This window comes from Lacerta agilis, chromosome 3 (genome assembly GCF_009819535.1).
Source record: "Lacerta agilis isolate rLacAgi1 chromosome 3, rLacAgi1.pri, whole genome shotgun sequence".
NCBI classification, from domain to species: domain Eukaryota; kingdom Metazoa; phylum Chordata; class Lepidosauria; order Squamata; family Lacertidae; genus Lacerta; species Lacerta agilis.
The window spans coordinates 85,262,611-85,283,769 of record NC_046314.1 but is presented as its reverse complement, the minus strand read 5'-3'; the positions used below and the strand labels follow the sequence as shown (position 1 = coordinate 85,283,769).

Here is a 21,159-nt window from a genome sequence, read left to right as displayed (position 1 = left end):
AAGCCATCTTTCATAGTGACCCATATGTCACACAGTGCTTTTTTTCTGGGGGTATACCCCTAAACATTTTGTGAAACTAAGTTTGGCTTCACTGAGGGGCAGTATTTCAATATGAGTAGGAAAATGAGAGTACCCCTAAACATATATTGTTTTTGGGGGAAAAAGCACTGTACTTTATATATATATATGTGTGTGTGTGTGTGTGTGTCAAGATATAGAGTCAAACTACTGGTCCATCTGGCTCGGGATTGTCTACTGCAGCTGGCAGTAGTTTTCCCAAGCCCTTGTACAGATATCTTCCTCATCCCTCCTACACCCAGGTTATCAATATTATTTTCCTAGATGTGCTGAAGATTGAAACTGTGACAATATACACACAAGGGCATATTCTCTCTCTGAGCCACACACTCTCAACTTACATATCCCAAGACATGGTCTTTGCTGCTCTACCCCTAGGGGAAACACAAGAGCTCTATAATAGAGTGCATTTTCTAGGCAACTAGAAGTTAAAAAGAGCATAGGTGCACGTGTGTGTAAAGTGGACTATACGAAAATTATATACTTCTGAACAAGAAAGAGCATTTTATAAATGGTAAATGATAGGACTGAAATTGTCTAAACTTGTAATGATGATGGCACTTCTTTCTTGCAGGTTGTGAATATAATATAGTTATATTCTATGAATGTGTTGGCATTTCACTTGGTGATGAGAGGCAAAAGGGAGAAACCTTCACAGAAACCCAACACCAAAGTTATAAAAGGGAGAATAAAACATAGCTTGGCTTTGAGCAGCTCCATCTGGAGGCTACTGTTTGCAATTGTATTTTTGAGGGAATCTAGAAGTGGAGCAGAGGTCTATGTTGGAATAAATAGGGAGAAACCCTCCTAAAATCAACTATGTACCCAGTACTTGTAACAAAATACACATATGCAGGATTGCAATACACAACAAAATTATCGTCACTTGACTGCCTTCTGCACAGAAAATCCATAATAAATAAAGCAGTCCTATAGTGAGTTTCTTGGCTAAACTGAAGTTTGAGCATGGATCTCTCCAGTGTATGACTTCCTTCTTCCCACCCCAATACTTGCCGTGGAAAGAAAAGCATTTGGATTCTTAGTTTTTATTGTAAAAAGCCAGCCTTGTTATAGATAAGTTTGCTTTGTAAATACATAGCTTTCACTACTATATACACACCTTGATGCACAATATACACAAATTCACGTTTAGTGGGGGAAGAAACATGTGTGGGCGAGGCTCAGGAATCGTTAAAAGGAATTTAGACAAAATGAGCAAAAGTTTGTTGCTTGCCATGTAAATGGAGTCTTCTACTCTGTAGTGACTGCGGTACTATAGTCCTTCACTTCTCAAAGCCAACACCTGAAGTTTAATAGCCGTATTTTGCATTCAGATGAGTTCTACCATCACCACTTTGACCTGCATCAAAAGAGGAAGATTAGAGTGTTTCTTTTTCCTTTTTCAAAAAACTCTTGTGCCCAGGAGTGAGAACAATATACAGAGAAACAGAAATAGTGGGCAAGTCACAGTCACCTAGACCACATACTTGGCAGTGTGTTAAGTGAATCAGAAGCGGTGTAAAAGCTTTCCTGACATGGGGTTGAGTAGAGGTGCAATATTTTGGTCATGCAACAGGTCAATGTCCATTTCAAGGAGAGGGAGATGGGGACTTATATTAGACATCATCCAGGTGTGACCTCCACTAACGGTAGATGGTTTTTTTTGTTTTTTTTTACATTATTCTGCAGATGTTGGAAGTAACTAAAGGTGTAGGAATATTCATGGGGACACTGAGCAAGTATGTGAGAAGTGAAAGGACATTTGCAAAGCCAAAAAAGGGAGTGAAATGGTTGGCTGGACCTGTGAGAGGCAGGTAAGGAACTGCAGGGCATGCAAAAATATTTGGGATTATACAATGTTCCAGCCTGCTCATAAAGCTGGCTTTTAATCTTGTTCTACAAAAGCAGAAATTTCAAAAATAACTCTCAGAATGGAGGGTGCTCACAATTCAAGACTACTCAGAGGAATTCAGCCGCACTGCTACTTTTAAGTACACCTACGTGATATCTACATTCGTAGGAAGTGTATCAAACAGGGGCATCTAGGGCAATAAAATTCTAAGTTGCACTTGTTTACTTCAATTGATTGAGGGACATTCTTGATAACTATGCATTCCAGTTGGAGACGTTGCAACATACAAACTCCCCTCTCTTTCTACCTGACCTCTTAAGTCATCCTAAGCACACCCATTAATAATAATAATAATAATAATAACAACAACAATAATAATAATAATATTTATGCCCTGCCCATCTGGGTTTCCCCAGCCACTCTGGGCGGCTCCCAACAGAATAAAAAAGCAACGAAACATCAAACATTAAAAACGTCCCTACACAGGGATGCCTTCAGATATCTTCTAAAAGTCAGTTAGTTGTTTATTTCCTTGACATCTGATGGGAGCGTGTTCCACAGGGAGGGCACCACTACTGAGAAGGTCCTCTGCCTGGTTCCCTGTAACCTCACTTCTCACAGTGAGGGAACTACCAAAAGGCCCTCAGCACTGGACCTTAGCGTCCGGGGTGAGATGAATGATGGGGGTGAGACACTCCTTCAGGTATACTGGGCAGAGACCATTTAGGGCGTTAAAGGTCAGCACCAACACTTTGAATTGTGCTCGGAAACATACTAGGAGCCAATGTAGGTCTTTCAGGACTGGTGTTATATGGTCTCAGCGGCCACTCCCACTCACCAGTCTAGCTGCCACATTCTGGATTAATTGTAGTTTCTGGGTCACCTTCAAAGGTAGCCCCACGTAGAGTGGGAGATAACCTGAGCATGCACTGGTGAGACAGTCTGCAGGCAGGTAGGGTCTCAGCCTGCGTACCAGACGGAGCTGGTAGACAGCTGTCCTGGACACAGAATTGACCTGCATCTCCATGGACAGCTGTGAGTCCAAAATGACTCCCAGGCTGCACACCTGGTCCTTCAGGGGCAGTTACCTCATTCAGGACCAGGGGGTCCTCCACACCCCCTGCTCCCTGTCCCCCCAAAACAGTACTTCCAAGCCCTGATGGAGGACATTCTATGCCTGAGGAACATCTACCACCAGCAGGCACAACAGCGTGACTTAGGGATAGAACTTTGCAGCACATATTTGCAATGGGATACCTTTATACGCTTGTGTCCTCCCTAAACCTCAGGTGCCACCGCTGCTGCCTTTATCTCTGGCCAAGCTGGGCCAAGGGCAAAAGCATGACCCGAGTAGGATGGTGGGAAGGCAGGCAGGGAGAAACAGCAATAATGTAGTTGGAAATGTTCTGGGATCTGGAGGACTGAGGTCAAATGTCAGTCTTCCTTCAGACAGAGCAAGCTTAGATCCTTTTCTTGCTTGTGCTTGATCTTCCACGCCCTCTTTACATAGGATAGCAAAGAAACTGTAGTATCAATGTACAGGACTAGTCCTGATGTATAGACTTCAGCAAGACAAAGGTGAGTAGATTTAGAGACTTTGTGGTGCAAAATTATTTAGACTACTCCATACACAAGACATTTCAAGTGTCTGTCTCTATGCTGCCTTCTGCTCAGCTGCATAGCTTCATGCACCTCCTTCCGTTTCTCAGCAACCCAAGATCCCATATTTTGCATTGTCTTCAAATAGATCAGGTCAAATATGATTTTGGAAAATTATAAATTACCTGCAGGTGGCATCCACACACAGTAGTCTGGGTCATCTTCTGGATATTCTGAGGACAGAGTGTGTTGAGACTGCAGAAGATTTTAAAAAAAGATGCTTCGTAATTATAACATTTCCCTTCCCTCTTTCTGCTGCACAACTTCATGCACCTCCTTCTCTGCAGAAGATGGGAGAGGGGGTGTTGGGACCTACTGATGCAAGATACCATTTGTTTGCCTTTGAAATACTAAGGTTCTATTAGCACTTGTTTGAATAATAAATTATTATTATTATTACTAGCTTTTAATATTTGATGAATTAATGTATTTTGATATTTTGTTGGAAGCTGCCCAGAGTGGCTGGGGAAACCCAGCCAGATAGATAGGGTATAAATTATCAATTATTATTATTATTATTAGACTTGGGGAAATATCTTAGTGTGAATATCTTGAGAACATGAACTCAAATTGCTTTAGACAGATTCTATGTTGATTGAATTGTAAACTGCTTTGAGGGGCTATTTGGGCCAAAGAATGACGTGTTAAGTTTGAAACCATTTTCCCCACTTCATGTGAAGAGGGCTTTCTTAGACTTTCTAAAGAGGATAGTTTGTGACAAAAGACAAACAAGAGTTTAACAAACACAAACATCATATGTATCTGAAGAAGTGTGCATGCTCACGAAAGCTCATACCAATAACAAACTTAGTGGGTCTCTAAGGTGCTACTGGAAACATCATATGGTTATACTTGATGCTATAGTGGAGAATCTTATGTTACTTTCAATAAAACAGAACGATACTGTTGGCACAAAGTACTGGGAGGTATAAGCTACTAGGAAAAAAAACCATTATTGCAGCCTTGCAAATTGGGGTTGACAAGCCTGCTCCCCCTACAACAGTTGTTGCTGGCTGCATATAGTTGTGTTGGCTGCAATGCCCTGCCAATGATTTCAATTAGATGAGAAAGTTAAAGCAGGCTAGTATTAAAAGAAACTCAAAATTATTTGCATTATAATTAAGTGGTGTAGCTTCCTGCAACTTATGAGTTGTGCTACCATTCCTTTCACAACTGTGTCTTATCTAGCAGTAGTACTAGCACAGGGATGTCCAACTGGTCGACCGCTGTTAGTGATCTTCTGGTGAGCAACTTTTTGACTTACCCCCCCCCCCCAAAAAAAGGTCAACAACTGCCAGCTTTTTATTCTAGCAGATCGCAGTCTCTTGGGAGTTGGACATCCCTGTACTAGCACAATATCTATCAGTCTGACATGAGACACACAACGCAGAGTACTAACCACTATACGATCACGGCCTCACCAATGCACTGAACTGCTGCTGCACGTGGCCAGTGAGAACAGAGAACAGTCCTCCAAGCTGCTTTTGACTTGGCGGTTGACCACCCCATTCCTGCCCAGCAACTGCACAGGAAGGCAACCGTGCCTTACCCCACTACTAGCAGCCTGAATACTTATGCCACACAAGGGACAGACACAGTGCACAAGGCAGCAGTTCCTTTCGCCAAGTCAGGAGGACTGCACGGGTGCCAGAGAACACAGCACTAGCACTGTCTTATCTTTTCCTTATCCTCTTATGGACACGATCTCGCATAAATGCCGATACCAAGCAATCCTGTTAATGTACCAGGTAAGGAACGCAGTATGTTACAGTGTACTTCATCCTATTTATATGCTTTAGTTCTCCGAACTCACCGTATTTGCAATGTTCGTTTTCTTATTCTTGGACTTTCCTGCAGATGTCTCAGGTGCTAGGAAAAAAATAAGATAAGCTATGTTAATGCTGCCGACTCTATTTAGAGAAATTATTCAAAACAAATTTCAGACAAATAAACCCTCTACATAAAAAAGGCCAGGGAGCTGTTAAAATCAAGCACCGCAGTTCCTTAGGCCCCACCAACAAATGTACACAAGTCAGAGCCAGGACAGCAAAATTGCTTTTCGGGTGTATCTCACAAAGTAAAGGTTAGCAATTTTGATACCTGTAGCAATATTAAACCAAGTATTGCTTGCTATTTCCCCCCTTTCTCCAGAAAATGCTTGAATATTTTAGATATGTGCCTAGCACTACAAAGGAGACATTCAAAATGCGCTGTTCCTCCATTCTCCTAATTTTTTAAAATATTTTTTTTATTAGTTTTCAAAATTTTAACAAATCCATCCAACTTATTTAAATTTAATACATTTTAATCCTTCTAAATTTTGTTATTTGTTTTTGAATGAAAAGTATTCATTCTTTAAAAATATGATTACTATTAAAAAAACTTTTCCTCAACTTTTTTCACACTAGGAAACTTCACACAATGATCATTTAAATAATTTCCTTATGCATTTTGCCAAAAGGAATGTATCTCATCAGGATTAATTTTTTATTTAAGCACTGTGGTTTTATTTGCTACAACTTATTAGATGTTCAAAAAACAAGCTGAAGGAACTGCTATCTTATATTGCAAGATATTCTGAGTATTAAAATATACTTTCCCACTCCAATTGTACAAACCAACAGAGTATGATTGTATCTACCAGTGCTGTCATCTATTTTTCTCTAGTGCTCACCTGGCTCACCTTGTGGCTTCTTCTGTGATTTATTCAATGGGGAGCTGCACTCTGGCGTCACTGCATCTTTGTTCAAAGGCTCTGACTGTGGCTGAGCTCCTGTAAAAGAAAAACGGAACCCTGCAGACTTAGCCAACCAGATTCTTTAATGAACATAGAACTAGCAGATTAAATCTTAACAAATTCTGACAACTTACAATTAAACTGCCTTTATTTCTTTTTTAAAGTCTGAGCAATGCTATATTATAATAGTTTTTATTCAATGAAAACCGTGCTACACACAAACACAGAAGGTCTGAGCCAGTCAAGTAAAAACACAGTACCCACACCAACCCTGCTACCTTCTGAGCACAGGCACTGCATCAGGCCATTAAGCAAAATGGAAGATCTGTCCATGTTTCTCATCCTTTCTCTCCAAATCAACTAATGCAGGATCTGTGCATTCCCCAAAGGGTGAGGGATTAAGGTGGGAACGTAAGGGCTCCGTAAAGCCTCATAACAATATTTTTGTGTGTGAAGGTGCTGTACCCACTAGACTGAACCTAAAATCCCTATTACCTAAGAAAATTTACCTTGAAAATTTATGCAATAATTATTCCTGTAGCTTCACTGGCCTTTGGAGATGCCTGTGAAATTTGGTACTTTGAATTTAAAAAGAGACCCTTACAAGGAAAATATTCCTATTCAAAATGAACATAACACTTACAAAATAGTAATGTTTCTGTATACCAAACTCTTGACGTCCATACTCCTCTTTCAAAAAAAGTTCAGGGCAGGGTTTTCAGAGGCACTTAAGGAACTGGACATAACTGAACCTAACTGTTGTCAGCAGGAGTACAAATCAAGCATTCCAACAGTCCCTGCTGCTGCTGCTTTTAAGAGCCTCAAAATAGTCAAAATGAAGGGCAACAGAACTGGACTAACCTCCATGAACAAATTCCATTTCCTCGCTGCTGCAACCATAAGAACTGGTAGGGCGTTTATGCTGTCTAATTGTTTCTTGTGCAGGTATCTGCATCATTGGGTTTTGTATTCCTTGATTTACAGCCTTCATATCTTCTTCTTCTTCCTCCTCCTCCTCCTCTTCCTCCTCCTCTGGCCCCTCATCTCTCATCTTTAATAGGTTTACAGGTATATCTGGACGCTTGACAGGCAACTTCTGTGGGGCAAACAAAAATTGCCATGAATGTAGCTGTTATATCATCTGCCATTGATATATGGAACAGAATATGCCATGCTATTAGGCAATGTGCCTTTGAACAGCAGTTATTAAGTACTTGCTGAAATTTGTAGAAACATAAACAGGCTCACTAAGCAAGCCCAAAGCTGAACTGTTTCTACAAGAGTTCCTCCCAGTGCCCACAGAAGTGATGTGATCCAGCTATCTTTGAATGCCCATCCTAATGGATCCAACTTCTAAACAGAGCCTATCTTTTGCAATGACAACCCAGCAAAATGGAGAGGGAAGCAATATTCAGCTATTTCCCCTTCCCCCTGCTCTCAACACTCCAAAGTGTTGGGGGGCAGCAGGGGAGATGGGACATGGTAAAAAATGGCTTCCCTTCCCGTTCTGCTAAGAAGCCTTAGAGTCAGCTGAATGACACGTTTTGATACAACCCATAGCTTGGAGAGCCAGTGTGGTGTAGTGGTTAAGAGCGGTAGACTCGTAATCTGGGGAACCGGGTTTGTGTCTCCACTCCTCCACATGCAGCTGCTGGGTGACCTTGGGCTAGTCACACTTCTCTGAAGTCTCTCAGCCCCACTCACCTCACAGAGTGTTTGTTGTGGGGGAGGAAGGGAAAGGAGAATGTTAGCTGCTTTGAGACTCCTTCGGGTAGTGAAAAGCGGGATATCAAACCCAAACTCTTTTGTTTTCTTTACTTACTCCCACAGTACCAGTTTTCAGTCTGAACTTGCTTCCCCCTTTCATGGCACCAAACATGGGTAAAGTCAGCTTTTTGGGTTTGTTTTGAGTTTCCGGATCTTGACTCCCAAGCCTACAGAACATTTGGGGGGGGGGGAGAAGAGATTAAGTAGTACACACACAGCTTTGGTATCAAATTCTGAAGGATCAGCACTAGAATTATTGCTGTGCGCTCTCTCTTTCTCTCATGTGGAGATTCCACATTTGCTCACTGCAAAACTCACGGTGTGGCCTTGGTCTTGTGCAGAGACAATGAAGCCCACCTGGGACAGATAACAGAATTGCATGCTCCCTTCTCAAACAAGAATTCCTTTCTCCCCTGCCATTATCCATGGGGACTGAAGGTTATGTGTTGGCACTGCCATTAATCACAATTAATGCTAACCAGGGTTGTGTGTCAAAATAGATTTGGAAACCAGTTCTTTGGAAAGTTCCAGTGACAAAACATGCCTCCCGCCATCTCCATACTCCTCTGCATGTACATTTGGGTAGTCAAACTATCAGAACACTATAGCTCAACAAGGAAAATATAAAATGATTACCACACCATAAAATGAAGACTCACTGGGATTTCAGCTCTGGCAATGAAGCCGGTGTAACAATCTTAATCAATCCTTTCAATCGCTGCTGCTCTTTCCTCAGTTCAAAAGTCCGCAAATGAAGCTTTCTACGTGCCACACTGTCTAAAGCACATCCTGATTTTATTTCCGTCATGAATTCGTCCAAAGAATCTTGCGCTGCTGAATGGGATTGCGCTAAAGGAAATACAAATACAGAAAAAAATCATGCCATCCCAATATAGTTATGGGTAGTATTGGTCCCAAATTTTAGTAGTCTAAACAGAACGAATGGCCAATACAACTTTCTGAGATGAATACAATTAAGACTATAGATGTGCTCAACTTCTTTGATCTATTAACTGTATTTGGGGATAGGCAGGGTATATCTGTGCAAAAATTGTTTAATACTAAGTCAAAGAAATGAAGAGCCTGATACAGTTGGTTCCTTTAGCATACTGCTAGGCATGTATAACTAACCTTCAAGGACATCTCTAGGGCTGCTGATTGGAAAAGGACTTGCAAGAAGCAAGTTGAAGGTTATGCCAAAAGTGTGTTATCACTTGCCTATATTGAAGCTCCTTATCCCAGAATGAAATTTGTTTTCCTTCCACTAATGTAACATGAACACTCTCATGCTCTCCACAGAACTGAATTCGAGAGTTTTAACTTGATCAGCTTCTTTAGAAAGGCAAATATTAGGCATTTTAAATAATTTAAATCATGCTGTTACACTTGGCTTAGTCTTTCATTTGTGGAAGACAGAAACAAAGTACCCTTAATATTACAAATTAATTAATTATGCCTTATTCCCATGCAGACAACCCCAAAATTTGAATAAAGTATGTGGCCTTACGTGTCTTTGAAGATTTCAGCTTCTCTGCTATCTCAGAGAGCTCTCTTTCAGTTGCGGCTAATTTTGCACTCTACAGAGAGAGACACAATTGAAAAGTGATGTGCATCAGTAATAGCTTTACAAAACTTTAAAATGTAGCAACCTTTTGTTTTCCCAAATGCTGGCGAAGTGAAAAGTCTAGAAATACAAAGAATTGTATCAACAACCCAATTGTGGAATGCTCTCCCAAGGAAGGTTGACCCAGCTGCAACTTTCTTGTCTTATGGAAGTCAGGCAAAACCTTTTAAAAGAAATTTAACCAGGCATTTTAAGTTTCTTGAAAATTTTAACTCAGTCTTTTAACTTTGCTTTTTATCTGTCACTTTTCCACCTGCAATTGGTGTGTGTGTGTGTGTGTGTGTGTGTGTGTGAGAGAGAGAGAGAGAGAGAGAGAGAGAGAGAGAGAACTTATGTAAAAATGCCTAGAAATCTTTGGCTATACAGTGGCATGAAAACATTTTAAATAATCGCCACTGGCATGTTATTAGGTTTTTTTTTGCCACACTGAATAAAGTTTTGTCCTTCTGTGCTACTTCAGTTTAGAAGACCAAAAAATGATTCTTTCTGGACAAATGAACATGCCAACATGGCTACCCCTCTGAAATTTGATACCAGACAAATAACATGATAGTGGAAAGTGGTTTATATTCCTCTGCAGCAGCACTCCTAGGAATGATAATTTATGAAAGCATAATTCAGGAGACAGCATTTTAAAAATTCTGGCAAGATACCTTGGGTTCTATTCACCTAAATCACTGAGCACACCAGATGATTTCTGAAAGTGCAATGGGACATACCCTCGCACTCCTCCAAATCTGCACTGGGGATTCCCCCAATCCTTTGGAGCAGATCTGAGGTAAGTGCAGGGGAGAGGTGAAATGCCACTGTGCTCATGGAAGTCATTCCGCATGAACAGTGGTTGAGTTGGCTGCAATCGCTTCTCCTGAGCCTGGGAAAATGCTAAGGAATCTATTAGACTTTGCACTGACTTTAGAAAGAATCAGAAAGCAAAAAGCTGTCCTCCAAGCCTCTGCGTGAGATCTTCTCTTCTCAGGTGGGGACTCTAAATTCCGCTGGGATTTAAGAGGTATTAGAGAAACAGCAAGATGACCCTCTGATTTCTCAGCTCCCACCGTCCCTGCCACCAGCTCAGAATTGAGGTGGAGGGGGAAGCTTGCCCCTGCAGTTGTTCTGAACCCTGAAGATGCTCACCGAACCTCCAAAACTCAACAGTAACATCAGTCAATACCCCATATCTTGGCCTGGAGGGACAGGGTCAGCAGCAGGCACAAATTTTGACTAACTAGCACGAATCCCTGGCTGAAGTTGTTCCTACCAATGAATCATAGGTTTCTGGCTTCTCATCAATCTTTCCTGCTTTCTTCATTCTGCTCAGACGTTTCTGTTCAATAACTCCTGTCCGATCAAGGAACGTGTCATCATCACTATCGTAAAAGTCTTCCTCTTCCCAATTCTTCGCTTTTCTTTTTCGGGATACTAAGAAGAACGAAGACAAAAATACATGAAGAAAACTGGAGAAGCTTGAAGCCAGTTAGGCACCTGCACTTCTGATTTAGTGACAGCTGATCTACTGCACATTTCAAAAAACAAGCAAGTATGCAAATGGACATAAAGATGTGAAGTTACCACATCCAATAGTTGTGAAAATAAAATGCAAACAGTGGCATGCCAGCAATCCTTGTAGGTGAGCAAGATGCAAGCACGGCAATAAGAGGAATAATAAGTTAATAAGATAAAAATGCTTAAGACTTCCGGTTAGGTGCCGGTCAATGGCGGACGGGAGTCCGACGGCTCCGTCCTCCGCCAGGCTTTAGGGACTTCTGTGCCTGCGCCACGGGTCCCTTAAAGCCACGGGAAGAGCGTCCCGTGGACCTGAGCTTCGTGGGTCCCAGACGTGCCGTCTCCGTTCCCGATTGACCCTCGTAAGGGGGAAAATCGGGCGAGCGGAGCGCCGGCACGGGACTGAAGAAGCGTCTGCCTGCGGAGGATCAAAGCAGCGATCCCGCCAGACCCGAGCACCCGGCACTTCCTGCATAGAAATTTCCAAAGAAACTCTGTAAGTTAAAGAATTGGATTATTTTTACAAGTTTTAAGAGCACTGCTTGCAGAGGAACTGCAAAAGGAAGCCTGTTCCCTTTAAACTGTTTGCGCGAGCTTGGTAGCGCTAAAAGATCAAAGCCGCGACTAACGGAAAAGTTTTGCGAACTTTTTAAAAGTTGATTAAAAGTTGTTTAAAGGATGTTTAAAGACTTAAAAACAGTTGATATGGCAAAAGAAGATGCCCCTCACCCTCTGGATTAGGATTCCGGGTCAGTAGCGGGCTGTGATACATTGTTGCCATTTTTTTTTCCTTTGTTGGTGTTTCAGTGACTGTTTACCAGTGGAGACATTCTGACTTTTTTGTAACCAGATACAAGTTACTTTGTGGACTTTGGTGGTAACACTGCAAGTTAGGAACTGTGACTGACTTGGGCTACACGAAAATGGGCCCTTCTTGGCTTTAAGGAACTTATATTTTGGAAAATTAAAACCCTTTGCCTAAAAGTTGGATTTTCGGGACTGGTGTGGGCTCCTGGCTCAGCAGCCTCTTTGTTCTCAGGACTGAGCTGCTGGCCACCTGGTGTTTACTTTTGGGACTGTTGGCCTTCTGCTGTGAATGTCTGAGATTGTTACTACAGAAACTGGAGTGACCTTGAGATTACAGTTACAGAGCCCACAAGGAATGGAACTTAGATCAAAAGGAACTGGCTCTGAAAAAAGAAAAGGCTCTGTTTCCCTAACTCTACAGGAACAAATGGAGAAATTAGTTGTTAGTGTTGCAGAAATTGCAGCAGGATTGAAAAGCGTGACTGACGGGTTGAAGCAAACACAAGATCAAGTTTCATCAGGAAATACAGCAGTGAATTCAGCAATAGAAAAATTACAAGCTGATATAAAAGCTGACATTAAAAATTCTACGCAGACCCTAGAGAAATCCATTGGACAAATTGAGGAGAACGTAAGGAAGAACAGAGAAGAGATTAATAGGATTGGGCAAGAGGTGACCACCTTGAAAAAGGACTCAGAGGAAATTAAAGTGGTCAAGGAAAAAATAAAAAAGGTGGAGGAAAAATTGGATAATCTAGATTTGGAACAGATAGAGAGTATTGGATCACGACAGAGGTCTGTTGAAGAGTCCCTCGCGTTTCTGCAACTACACCAAAGAGAGGGCAACATCCGCCTAAGAAATCTTCCAGAACTGGAAGGGGAAGACCTAAAAGACTACATAGTGAAGTTATTCTCAGGATTTTGGGAGATAGAAGAAATCAACGTCTCAGCACGCATAGTGAAGGCCTTCAGATTTGGTCCAAGAGGCTCCAGAGGAAAGAAAAGCAGCAAAACAGTCAGTGACTGTTTGATTGTGCTACACGATCGACACGACAGAGATTACTTTCTGGACTTGCATTATAGAAACAACCTGGTGGTTGAGCAGAATAAAGTAATTTTTTATAAGGATATCCCCAGATTTTTCCTTGACAAAAGAGTTCCCTACAACGATTTGGCAACTGAGCTTAGAAAAAGGAAAATCCCCTTCAGTTGGGAATTTCCAGAAGGCCTGGCATTTACGTTTGAAGGAAAAAAGATAAGAATAAGGTCCCTGGCGGAGAAGCAGAAGTTTTTGGACAAGCACCTGGAACAATTTAAAGGCACACCACTCGACCCAGCACAATTCTACAGGTTTCCAGAGGTATTTCCACCACCGCCGGGACCACCACCAAGTCTACCCAGCCCAGGCAAGGATCCAGAGGAAGACAAGAAAGGAGAAGCAACTGGAGGAGAAGACTAGAGAAAGGAAAATGGCGCTCAAGTTAATGACATGGAATGTCCGGGGATTGAATCAGAGACCAAAGAGACGCAGAGTGTTTTACAGCATAGAAAAGAAGAATTTGGATATAATATGCTTACAGGAAACCCACATAGCCCGACGTCACAGAAGATTACTACAGAACAAAAAATTAGGCCAAGAGTTTATATCATCGGATAAGGCCAAGAAGAGAGGAGTAGTGATATACGCAAAGGAGAAATATAGCCCAAGACAGCTTTTTAAAGATGAAGAAGGGAGATACATCGCAATTGAAATTAATATACAAGGCGAAAAATTCTTGATTCTGGGACTTTATGCACCAAATGATGGAAAGTCAATTTTTTATAAGAAAATACATGATTTGCTGTTGGATTATTTGGATTATAAATTAGTTTGCCTTGGAGATTTTAATGGTGCAGTTTCCACATTAATGGACAGATCTCAAAGAACTAAATTAACGAACGATGGGAAACTCCCAAAGACTTTCTTTGAAATGGTGGATAATCTGAATTTGGTGGACTCTTGGAGATTAAAAAATCCCACAGATACAGAGGCAACATACTTCAGCGAACCTCAGCAGTCATGGTCGAGGATAGATTATATTTGGATTTCGAATGAATTGGCTCCAAAAATACAAAAGGCAGAAATTGGCCCTAAAACTCTTTCAGACCATAACCCTGTACAGTTAAATTTAAAAATGATTTCCAAGGACTCTTTTAGATGGAGAATGGATGACGCTTTGATGAGAGACACCAAGCTAGTGGAAAGAGCGGCGAAAAAGATGAAAGAATATTTTCAGATAAATTGGAGCTCCGAAGTGGAGAAAAGAATTGCTTGGGATGCAAGTAAAGCTGTAATGAGAGGATTTCTCATTAGTGAAAAAGCAAAAAAGAAGAGACAACAAAATGCAGAGATGGAGAGATTGTTGAAATCAATCAAAGAAAAGGAAAAAGAATTAAGAGGACATCCCAGATGTGTCAAAATCCAAAAAGAAATTAAATACTTGCAATCCCAATATGCTAATATAATGAATCAGGACATCGAATGGAAAGTGAAAATGATGAAGCAAAGAACATTTGAATCGGCTAATAAATGTGGAAAATTACTAGCTTGGCAACTGAAGAAAAGACAAAAGGCAAATGTCATCAATACCTTGGTAGTAAACGGAAAAAACGTGGAGAAACCTGAGGAAATCAGATGGTGTTTTCAAAGATTTTACAAGCAACTGTACAAGGAGGAGAAGATAGATGAAGCAGAAATTGACCGATTTCTGGAAAAGAATGGATTGCAAAAGGTCCCAGAGGAAAAACTAGTTACTCTCAACCACCCAATAACGACACAGGAGATAGAAGATGCAATAAATAACATGCAATTGGGGAAGGCTCCAGGACCGGACGGTTTAACAGCAAAATATTATAAGACATTGAAAGACTGGCTATCGCAGCCACTAAGAGAAGTATGCAACAAGATACTAGAAGGAGATAGGGCACCAGAGACGTGGAAGGAAGCCTTTATCACACTGATTCCAAAACCAGATACTGATAAGACTCAAATGAAAAACTATCGCCCAATATCCCTTTTGAATGTGGATTATAAAATCTTTGCAAATATATTGGCTACAAGGCTGAAAAGAGTGTTGAAAGACTATATATATAGAGACCAAGCAGGTTTCTTGCCAGGAAGACAAATCAGTAATAACACGAGAATTATTGTGGACATTTTAGAAAAACTGGAGAGAAACATAAATACAGATGCGGCACTATTGTTTGTTGATGCAGAGAAAGCATTTGATAAAGTCTCTTGGACATTTATGAAAAAGAATTTGGAAAGGATGGGAGTTGGTCAAAAATTTTTGAATGGCATTAATGCCATCTATACAGAGCAAAGAGCTAAAGTAATAGTAAACAGTGTGATATCGGAGGAGTTTGAAGTTGAAAAGGGAACAAGACAAGGGTGCCCTATCTCCCCTTTACTTTTCATTACGGTCCTGGAAGTCCTCCTAAATATGATACGAAAGGACAAACAGATAAAAGGAATTCGTGTGGGAGAGAAGGAATACAAATTACGCGCCTTCGCAGACGATTTGATGTTATCCCTGCAAGAACCGGAAAGCAGTGTCCCCAGAGCTTTGGGAATAATCGAACAATTTGGACTTGTAGCTGGTTTCAAGCTAAACAAGCAGAAAACCAAAGTTTTAGGAAAAAATATGAGTGCAGAACAAATTCAAAGAATACAGGAAGGCACTGGCCTCAATTTTGTCAAAACAGTAAAATATCTAGGTATCAACCTCACAACCAAGAATTTGAACCTGTATAAGGACAATTACGAAAAACTGTGGATGGAAATAAAGAAAGATATGGAAATATGGACAAGATTGAAACTGTCGTTAATGGGAAGAATTGCCGTGATAAAAATGAATGTCCTACCAAGGATGCTGTTTTTATTCCAAGCCATACCAATTTTGGACAAACTGGATTGTTTTAAGAAATGGCAAAAGGACTTATCAAAGTTCATATGGCAGGGCAAAAAGCCAAGAATTAAGTTTAAGATCTTAACAGACTCTAAAGAGAGAGGAGGCTTTGCCCTGCCGGACTTAAGACTTTACTTCGAAGCAGCGGCCTTTTGCTGGTTAAAGGACTGGTTTAAACTAGAGAATGTTGATGTATTGGACTTGGAAGGGTATGATAATATGTTCGGTTGGCATGCATACCTTTGGTATGACAAGGCTAAGATCCACAGAACTTTTAAGTCTCATATAGTTAGAAAATCCTTATACCAGGTTTGGTCTAGATATAAAGACTTGTTAGAGAGAAAGACCCCTAGATGGATCTCTCCAGTGGAGGCCAAGGCCTACAAGAGACCGAACATGTCTGCAAATTGGTTAAGATATATGGACATATTGCAGCAGGAAGGGGACTCTTTTAAGCTAAAAAGCTACGATCAAGTGAAAAGTCAGGTCCCCGACTGGCTGCATTATCATCAGGTATATGAAACATTCAAAATGGACAAAAAAGTTGGTTTTCAAGTAGAAAAATCAAAACTGGAAACAGAACTGATAGAATCGAACTTTAAAAACCTTTCCAAAATGTATAATCTTTTGCTAGAGTGGCATACGAAAGATGAATTGGTTAAATCGTCAATGATAAATTGGGCGAAAGATATAGGACACAATATTATGATGGATGACTGGGAGGGATTGTGGCAAAAAGGTATTAAATTTACTGCTTGTCATAGTTTAAGAGAAAACATAATGAAAATGGTTTATAGATGGTATTTGACACCAGTTAAGATAGCCAGGATGAATACCAAAATGTCAGATGTATGTTGGAAATGTAAACATGCGAAAGGTACCTTTTTTCATATGTGGTGGTTGTGCCCAGCGGTAAATGCTTTCTGGGATAAGATTTATAACGAACTCAAGAAGGTAATGAAGGTTACCTTTTGTAAGAAACCAGAGGCATTTCTCCTGAGCATAACCAATGAAGAGATACCCAGTCAGGATAGAGTGTTTTTTATGTATGCCACAACAGCAGCTAGAATCTTATTGGCAAGAACATGGAAAGGCGAAGAGATACCAACGGTGGAAGAATGGCAGATGAAGATGATGGAATATATGGAACTCGCAGAGCTGACCGCCAGAATCCGGGACCAGAGGGAGGAGAAGGTGTCAAGGGATTGGAAGAAATTTAAGGATTATTTAGTCAAAACAGTAAAATTGAATATCTGAGCAGAATTAAATAGAATAGCGGCTTTAGTAGATATATGTTAGATAAAATTGTTGGTAAGATATTTTTGTGTGAAAAATTTAATTGTTAGGAATTGTGTTAAGATTTGGTGTTAAAGTTAAGATATGATTAAGCAAAGTAAAGTGTATTAAAAATTGAGTTAATGTGAATAGAACAAGATACAAAGCTACCTTGAAGATATATATGATTTTGAAGACAGTGGAGGGAATGGGGGAAGTCCCTCAAAATAGAGAAGATAGTAACAAGAAAAGTAAGAGGATAAATGTTAGTTTAAAGGTTTGTATATGTTTCTTTTTATTGTGATTGTTTGATTATGTTTTTGTATTGTGTTTATGTATTGTATTTTGTATTTTTATATTGTGAATGTTGTTGTTTATGTTATGTTCTCCCTTTGTTATAATAGAAAATAATAAAATCTTATAAAAAAAAAAAAAAAAGATAAAAATGCTTAGGGTTACACCACATTTTACAGATTTAAATTCCTTCAAAGCTCTTGTCAATAAGACTATTTCCAAAAAGAATTCTGCGCGGCCAGAGCATCTGGCTAGTCCACCTACCTGCCTCTTGCCGCAGCACACCCCTGGCATCCAGTATCCTGCAGGCTTCCAATGAACACTGGATCATTGCTTCCTTTTTCTTCCCTGTATGAATAGCCTCTGCCACAAGTTGCTTCCCCGAAGCATCATCTATAGGCAGCCTATTGAAGGTTACAGTTCAAAGAAAGATCAACAAATGGCATGACATGTCTGCTCAGTGACAGCTTGTGTACTACTCAAAACTGTTCTTTCAAATAACCTTGGCCTCTTTGGTTATAAAACATCTCAACATTAATTATACAAGATTTAGAATCAGAGGTGCAGGTGGCCTTCCATCCACGACCACTTATTATGTCTCAATCTGGAGGGAGAATTTTCGAAAGTCGGACGCATTCTGTTTCAGTGCTTTAGTCCTTAAACTTTCAGCTTTAGAAGGCCAAGCACTCAGGTTCCAGTGGAGACCTTCCCTTAGTAAAATAGAATATAGACTATACAATCAACTGAGCACTCGTGGGAAGATAATAGGTAATAATTTCTATTAATCTCAACTGAAATCTCATTGCCTCATCTCTTTTCCTTAATAATAGTAATAATAATAATTTTATTATTTATACCCTGTCCCAGCCACTCTGGGCAGTTTATAGCATATATAAAACATAGTAAAATATCAAACATTAAAAACTTCCTGATACAGGGCTGCCTTCAGATGTCTTCTAAAAGTTATGTAGTTCTTCATCTCCTTGACATCTGATGGGAGGACATTCCATAGGGAGGGCGCCGCTACCAAGAAGGCCCTCTGCCTGGTTCCCTGTAACTTCGCTTCTCGCAGTGAGGGAACCAGCAGAAGACCCTCAGACAAGGACCTCAGTGTCCAGGCTGAACAATGGGGGTAGAGACACTCCTTCAGGTATACGGGGCCAAGCCATTAGGGCTTTAAAGGTCAGCACAAACACTTTGAATTGTGAAGCTCCTTTAGGACCGGTGTTATATGGTCCAGGCGGCCACTCCCAGTCACCTTTCAGTTTCACCCTTTATAAAGTTTTCTAAAGACACCAATCTTCCGGGCTATTTGAAGCATGTTGCTTTCATAAAGTGAAGGCCACATAACCTCATCACGTGCCATAAAAAAAGACTCATAGACGGGGCCTTGTACATCAGCTAGTCCAACTCACTTCTCAACACAGGAAATCCAGAGCTGGCTGCTCAGCCTTTCTGGAAACCTGCAGTGAGTTTAAGCCCCGCCAGCTTGTTTCCATCACCTATACTGCCATTTTTATTAAGGAGCTTTTCTTAATGTTCACCTTGAAATCTACTTTTGTATAACTTGAAGACCTCTAGGAAGTGGGAACCTACCACACCTCTAAGTAATTGCCATTACAGTCGTACCTTGAAAGTCGAACGGAATCCGTTTTGGAAGTCCATTCGACTTCCAAAATGTTCGAAAACCAAAGCGTGGCTTCTGATTGGCTGCAGGAAGCTCCTGCAGCCAATCGGAAGCCGCAGAAGCACAGTCACTTCCGGGTTTGCAGCGTTCGGGAGCCAAAACGTTTGAGAACTAAGCTGTTTGAAAACCAAGGTACGACTGTATTGTTGACTTGCTCTTACAATTTTCTCTCACAATTTAACTAAAATCTACCCCCCTGGGGCTTGCCCATCTGATCTAGTCCTGCCACCCCAGGTAGCAGAACAGGTTTTTGGTCTCTTTGTTTGTGACAGCCCATTGGGGATTGGACAGGTGCTATCATGCCCCTTTTCATGATTCTTTTTTCCCAGGATAATAATACCCAGTTATAGTAGTAGTAGTAGTAGTAATAATAATAATATATTATTTATACCCCGTCCATCTAGCTGGGTTTCCCCATCCACCTTTCTTATTGGATCTGTTTTCCACACCACTGACCGCCTTTGCTGCCCTGCTCTGAACACTTTGCAATTTGCCTGCATCCTTTCTAAGTATGGTGCACAGAACTGGAAAGGGTACTTGAATTAAGGGCATGGACCTCTTCAGCCACCCCTTGTGTGACTACTGCCATCCTTGTTTCCCAATACAACCAAGTGAACCTTTGAAAAAAAGGCATTTTAGTATTCGTGGGGTTGACACCTGAACTCTATCACCACAATCAAATATTTTAGTGAAAATAGTATGACAAATGACTTCTATGCTTATCTGAAAGACAAAGCACTCACTTCTTTCAGAGTTATTTTCCTCATTCCAGCACACTCACCTAAGAGCCATTGTAATCAACAGGCATTTGGCAACCTCCAACATTAGCCATAGAGTAGATCCATTAAGTAAAGTCACTTAAATCCATTCATTTCAATAGGCCTACTCTGAGTATGACTGATGTTGGACATCACTCATTGTTTGACAAGAATACAGTGTAGACCAGAGCTTTCCAAACTTTTCATGTTGGTGACGCACTCTTTAGACATGCATCATTTTGTGACTCAGTAAGTCAGTTTTACTAGCAAACCAGAGGTTAAACTAACTCCTTTCCAGGCCCAAAAGGAGCTCGGGGTGCATTTGTGCAATACACCTACACACTGCAGCCGACATGCTAACATGTGGCGACACACAGTTTGGAAAGCTCTGGTGTAGACAATAAATGAGATTGGAATCAATATTCTTACATTTCTATTTAACTGCTCTAAACCAATTCTAGATGTACAAGACATAACAGCTTTCTCTGCCTCTCTGACTTACAGAAAGACATAACTATACCAAATTATTACATAGAATACATACATACTTCACCCTACAGAGCCAAGTGCCAGTTCCTTGTGCATCAAATTCATACTCTAACTCTTCACCTAGGAAGAAAAAAGAGGGAGAGGAGCTGATTTACTTGCACACATTATCAGCAGCTTTGTTTTGTAGTTAAATGGATAGCCTGAAATACATTTAACCTAAAATCTTGCTCTTTACTCCTTTGTAAATTATTTTAATTTTTTATGAATGTTAACAGTATTAAACAATTAACTATTCAAAAAACAAAAAACTATTAACTGGCTAAGTATTTGGAATCATTGTTATTTCAGCAATTGAAGCAGTTTAATTACATGGATTAAAATTTTACTGCACAGTATCTGTAAAAATCCTTCCTAAGGAAATCCTATATTTAATATTGATTCATTTATCAATTAGCAATAAGGTCTTAAAATGATCCATCACCCTAACTCCACAGACATTCCTGCATCTGTAAGTGGTTCAGACACATCTATAGTAAGACACATTTAGAGAAATCTAGACTGGTGAATATATCACTGCTAGATCAAAGCTTCAACAAACTTCTCAGACATTTCTTTGTACAGATCAAAGATAATGCTGCAGGTAAGCCTTGTTTCCATAAAGGAGCTTAAACTGACAAAGTAC

General features: G+C 40.5%; 1 protein-coding gene across 2 annotated transcripts in view; it reads right to left on the bottom strand.

The window, feature by feature from the left end:
- Positions 1-1,108: 1,108 nt before the first annotated feature.
- Positions 1,109-21,159, bottom strand: part of SLC4A1AP (solute carrier family 4 member 1 adaptor protein) — a 24,423-nt gene continuing 4,372 nt past the window's right edge. Inside the window, exons 4-14 of one of the 2 annotated variants that reach the window (XM_033144596.1) lie at positions 20,537-20,597; positions 17,808-17,947; positions 10,976-11,136; positions 9,601-9,670; positions 8,753-8,942; positions 8,149-8,260; positions 7,188-7,422; positions 6,264-6,362; positions 5,403-5,458; positions 3,715-3,784; positions 1,109-1,438 (exon numbers count right to left, since the gene is read on the bottom strand). In XM_033144596.1, the coding sequence (XP_033000487.1) occupies positions 1,389-1,438; positions 3,715-3,784; positions 5,403-5,458; positions 6,264-6,362; positions 7,188-7,422; positions 8,149-8,260; positions 8,753-8,942; positions 9,601-9,670; positions 10,976-11,136; positions 17,808-17,947; positions 20,537-20,597 (1,244 nt within the window). In that variant the 3' untranslated portion in view covers positions 1,109-1,388. The remainder of the gene's footprint in view (positions 1,439-3,714; positions 3,785-5,402; positions 5,459-6,263; positions 6,363-7,187; positions 7,423-8,148; positions 8,261-8,752; positions 8,943-9,600; positions 9,671-10,975; positions 11,137-17,807; positions 17,948-20,536; positions 20,598-21,159) is intronic. The other variant, XM_033144597.1, reaches the window with a different exon arrangement.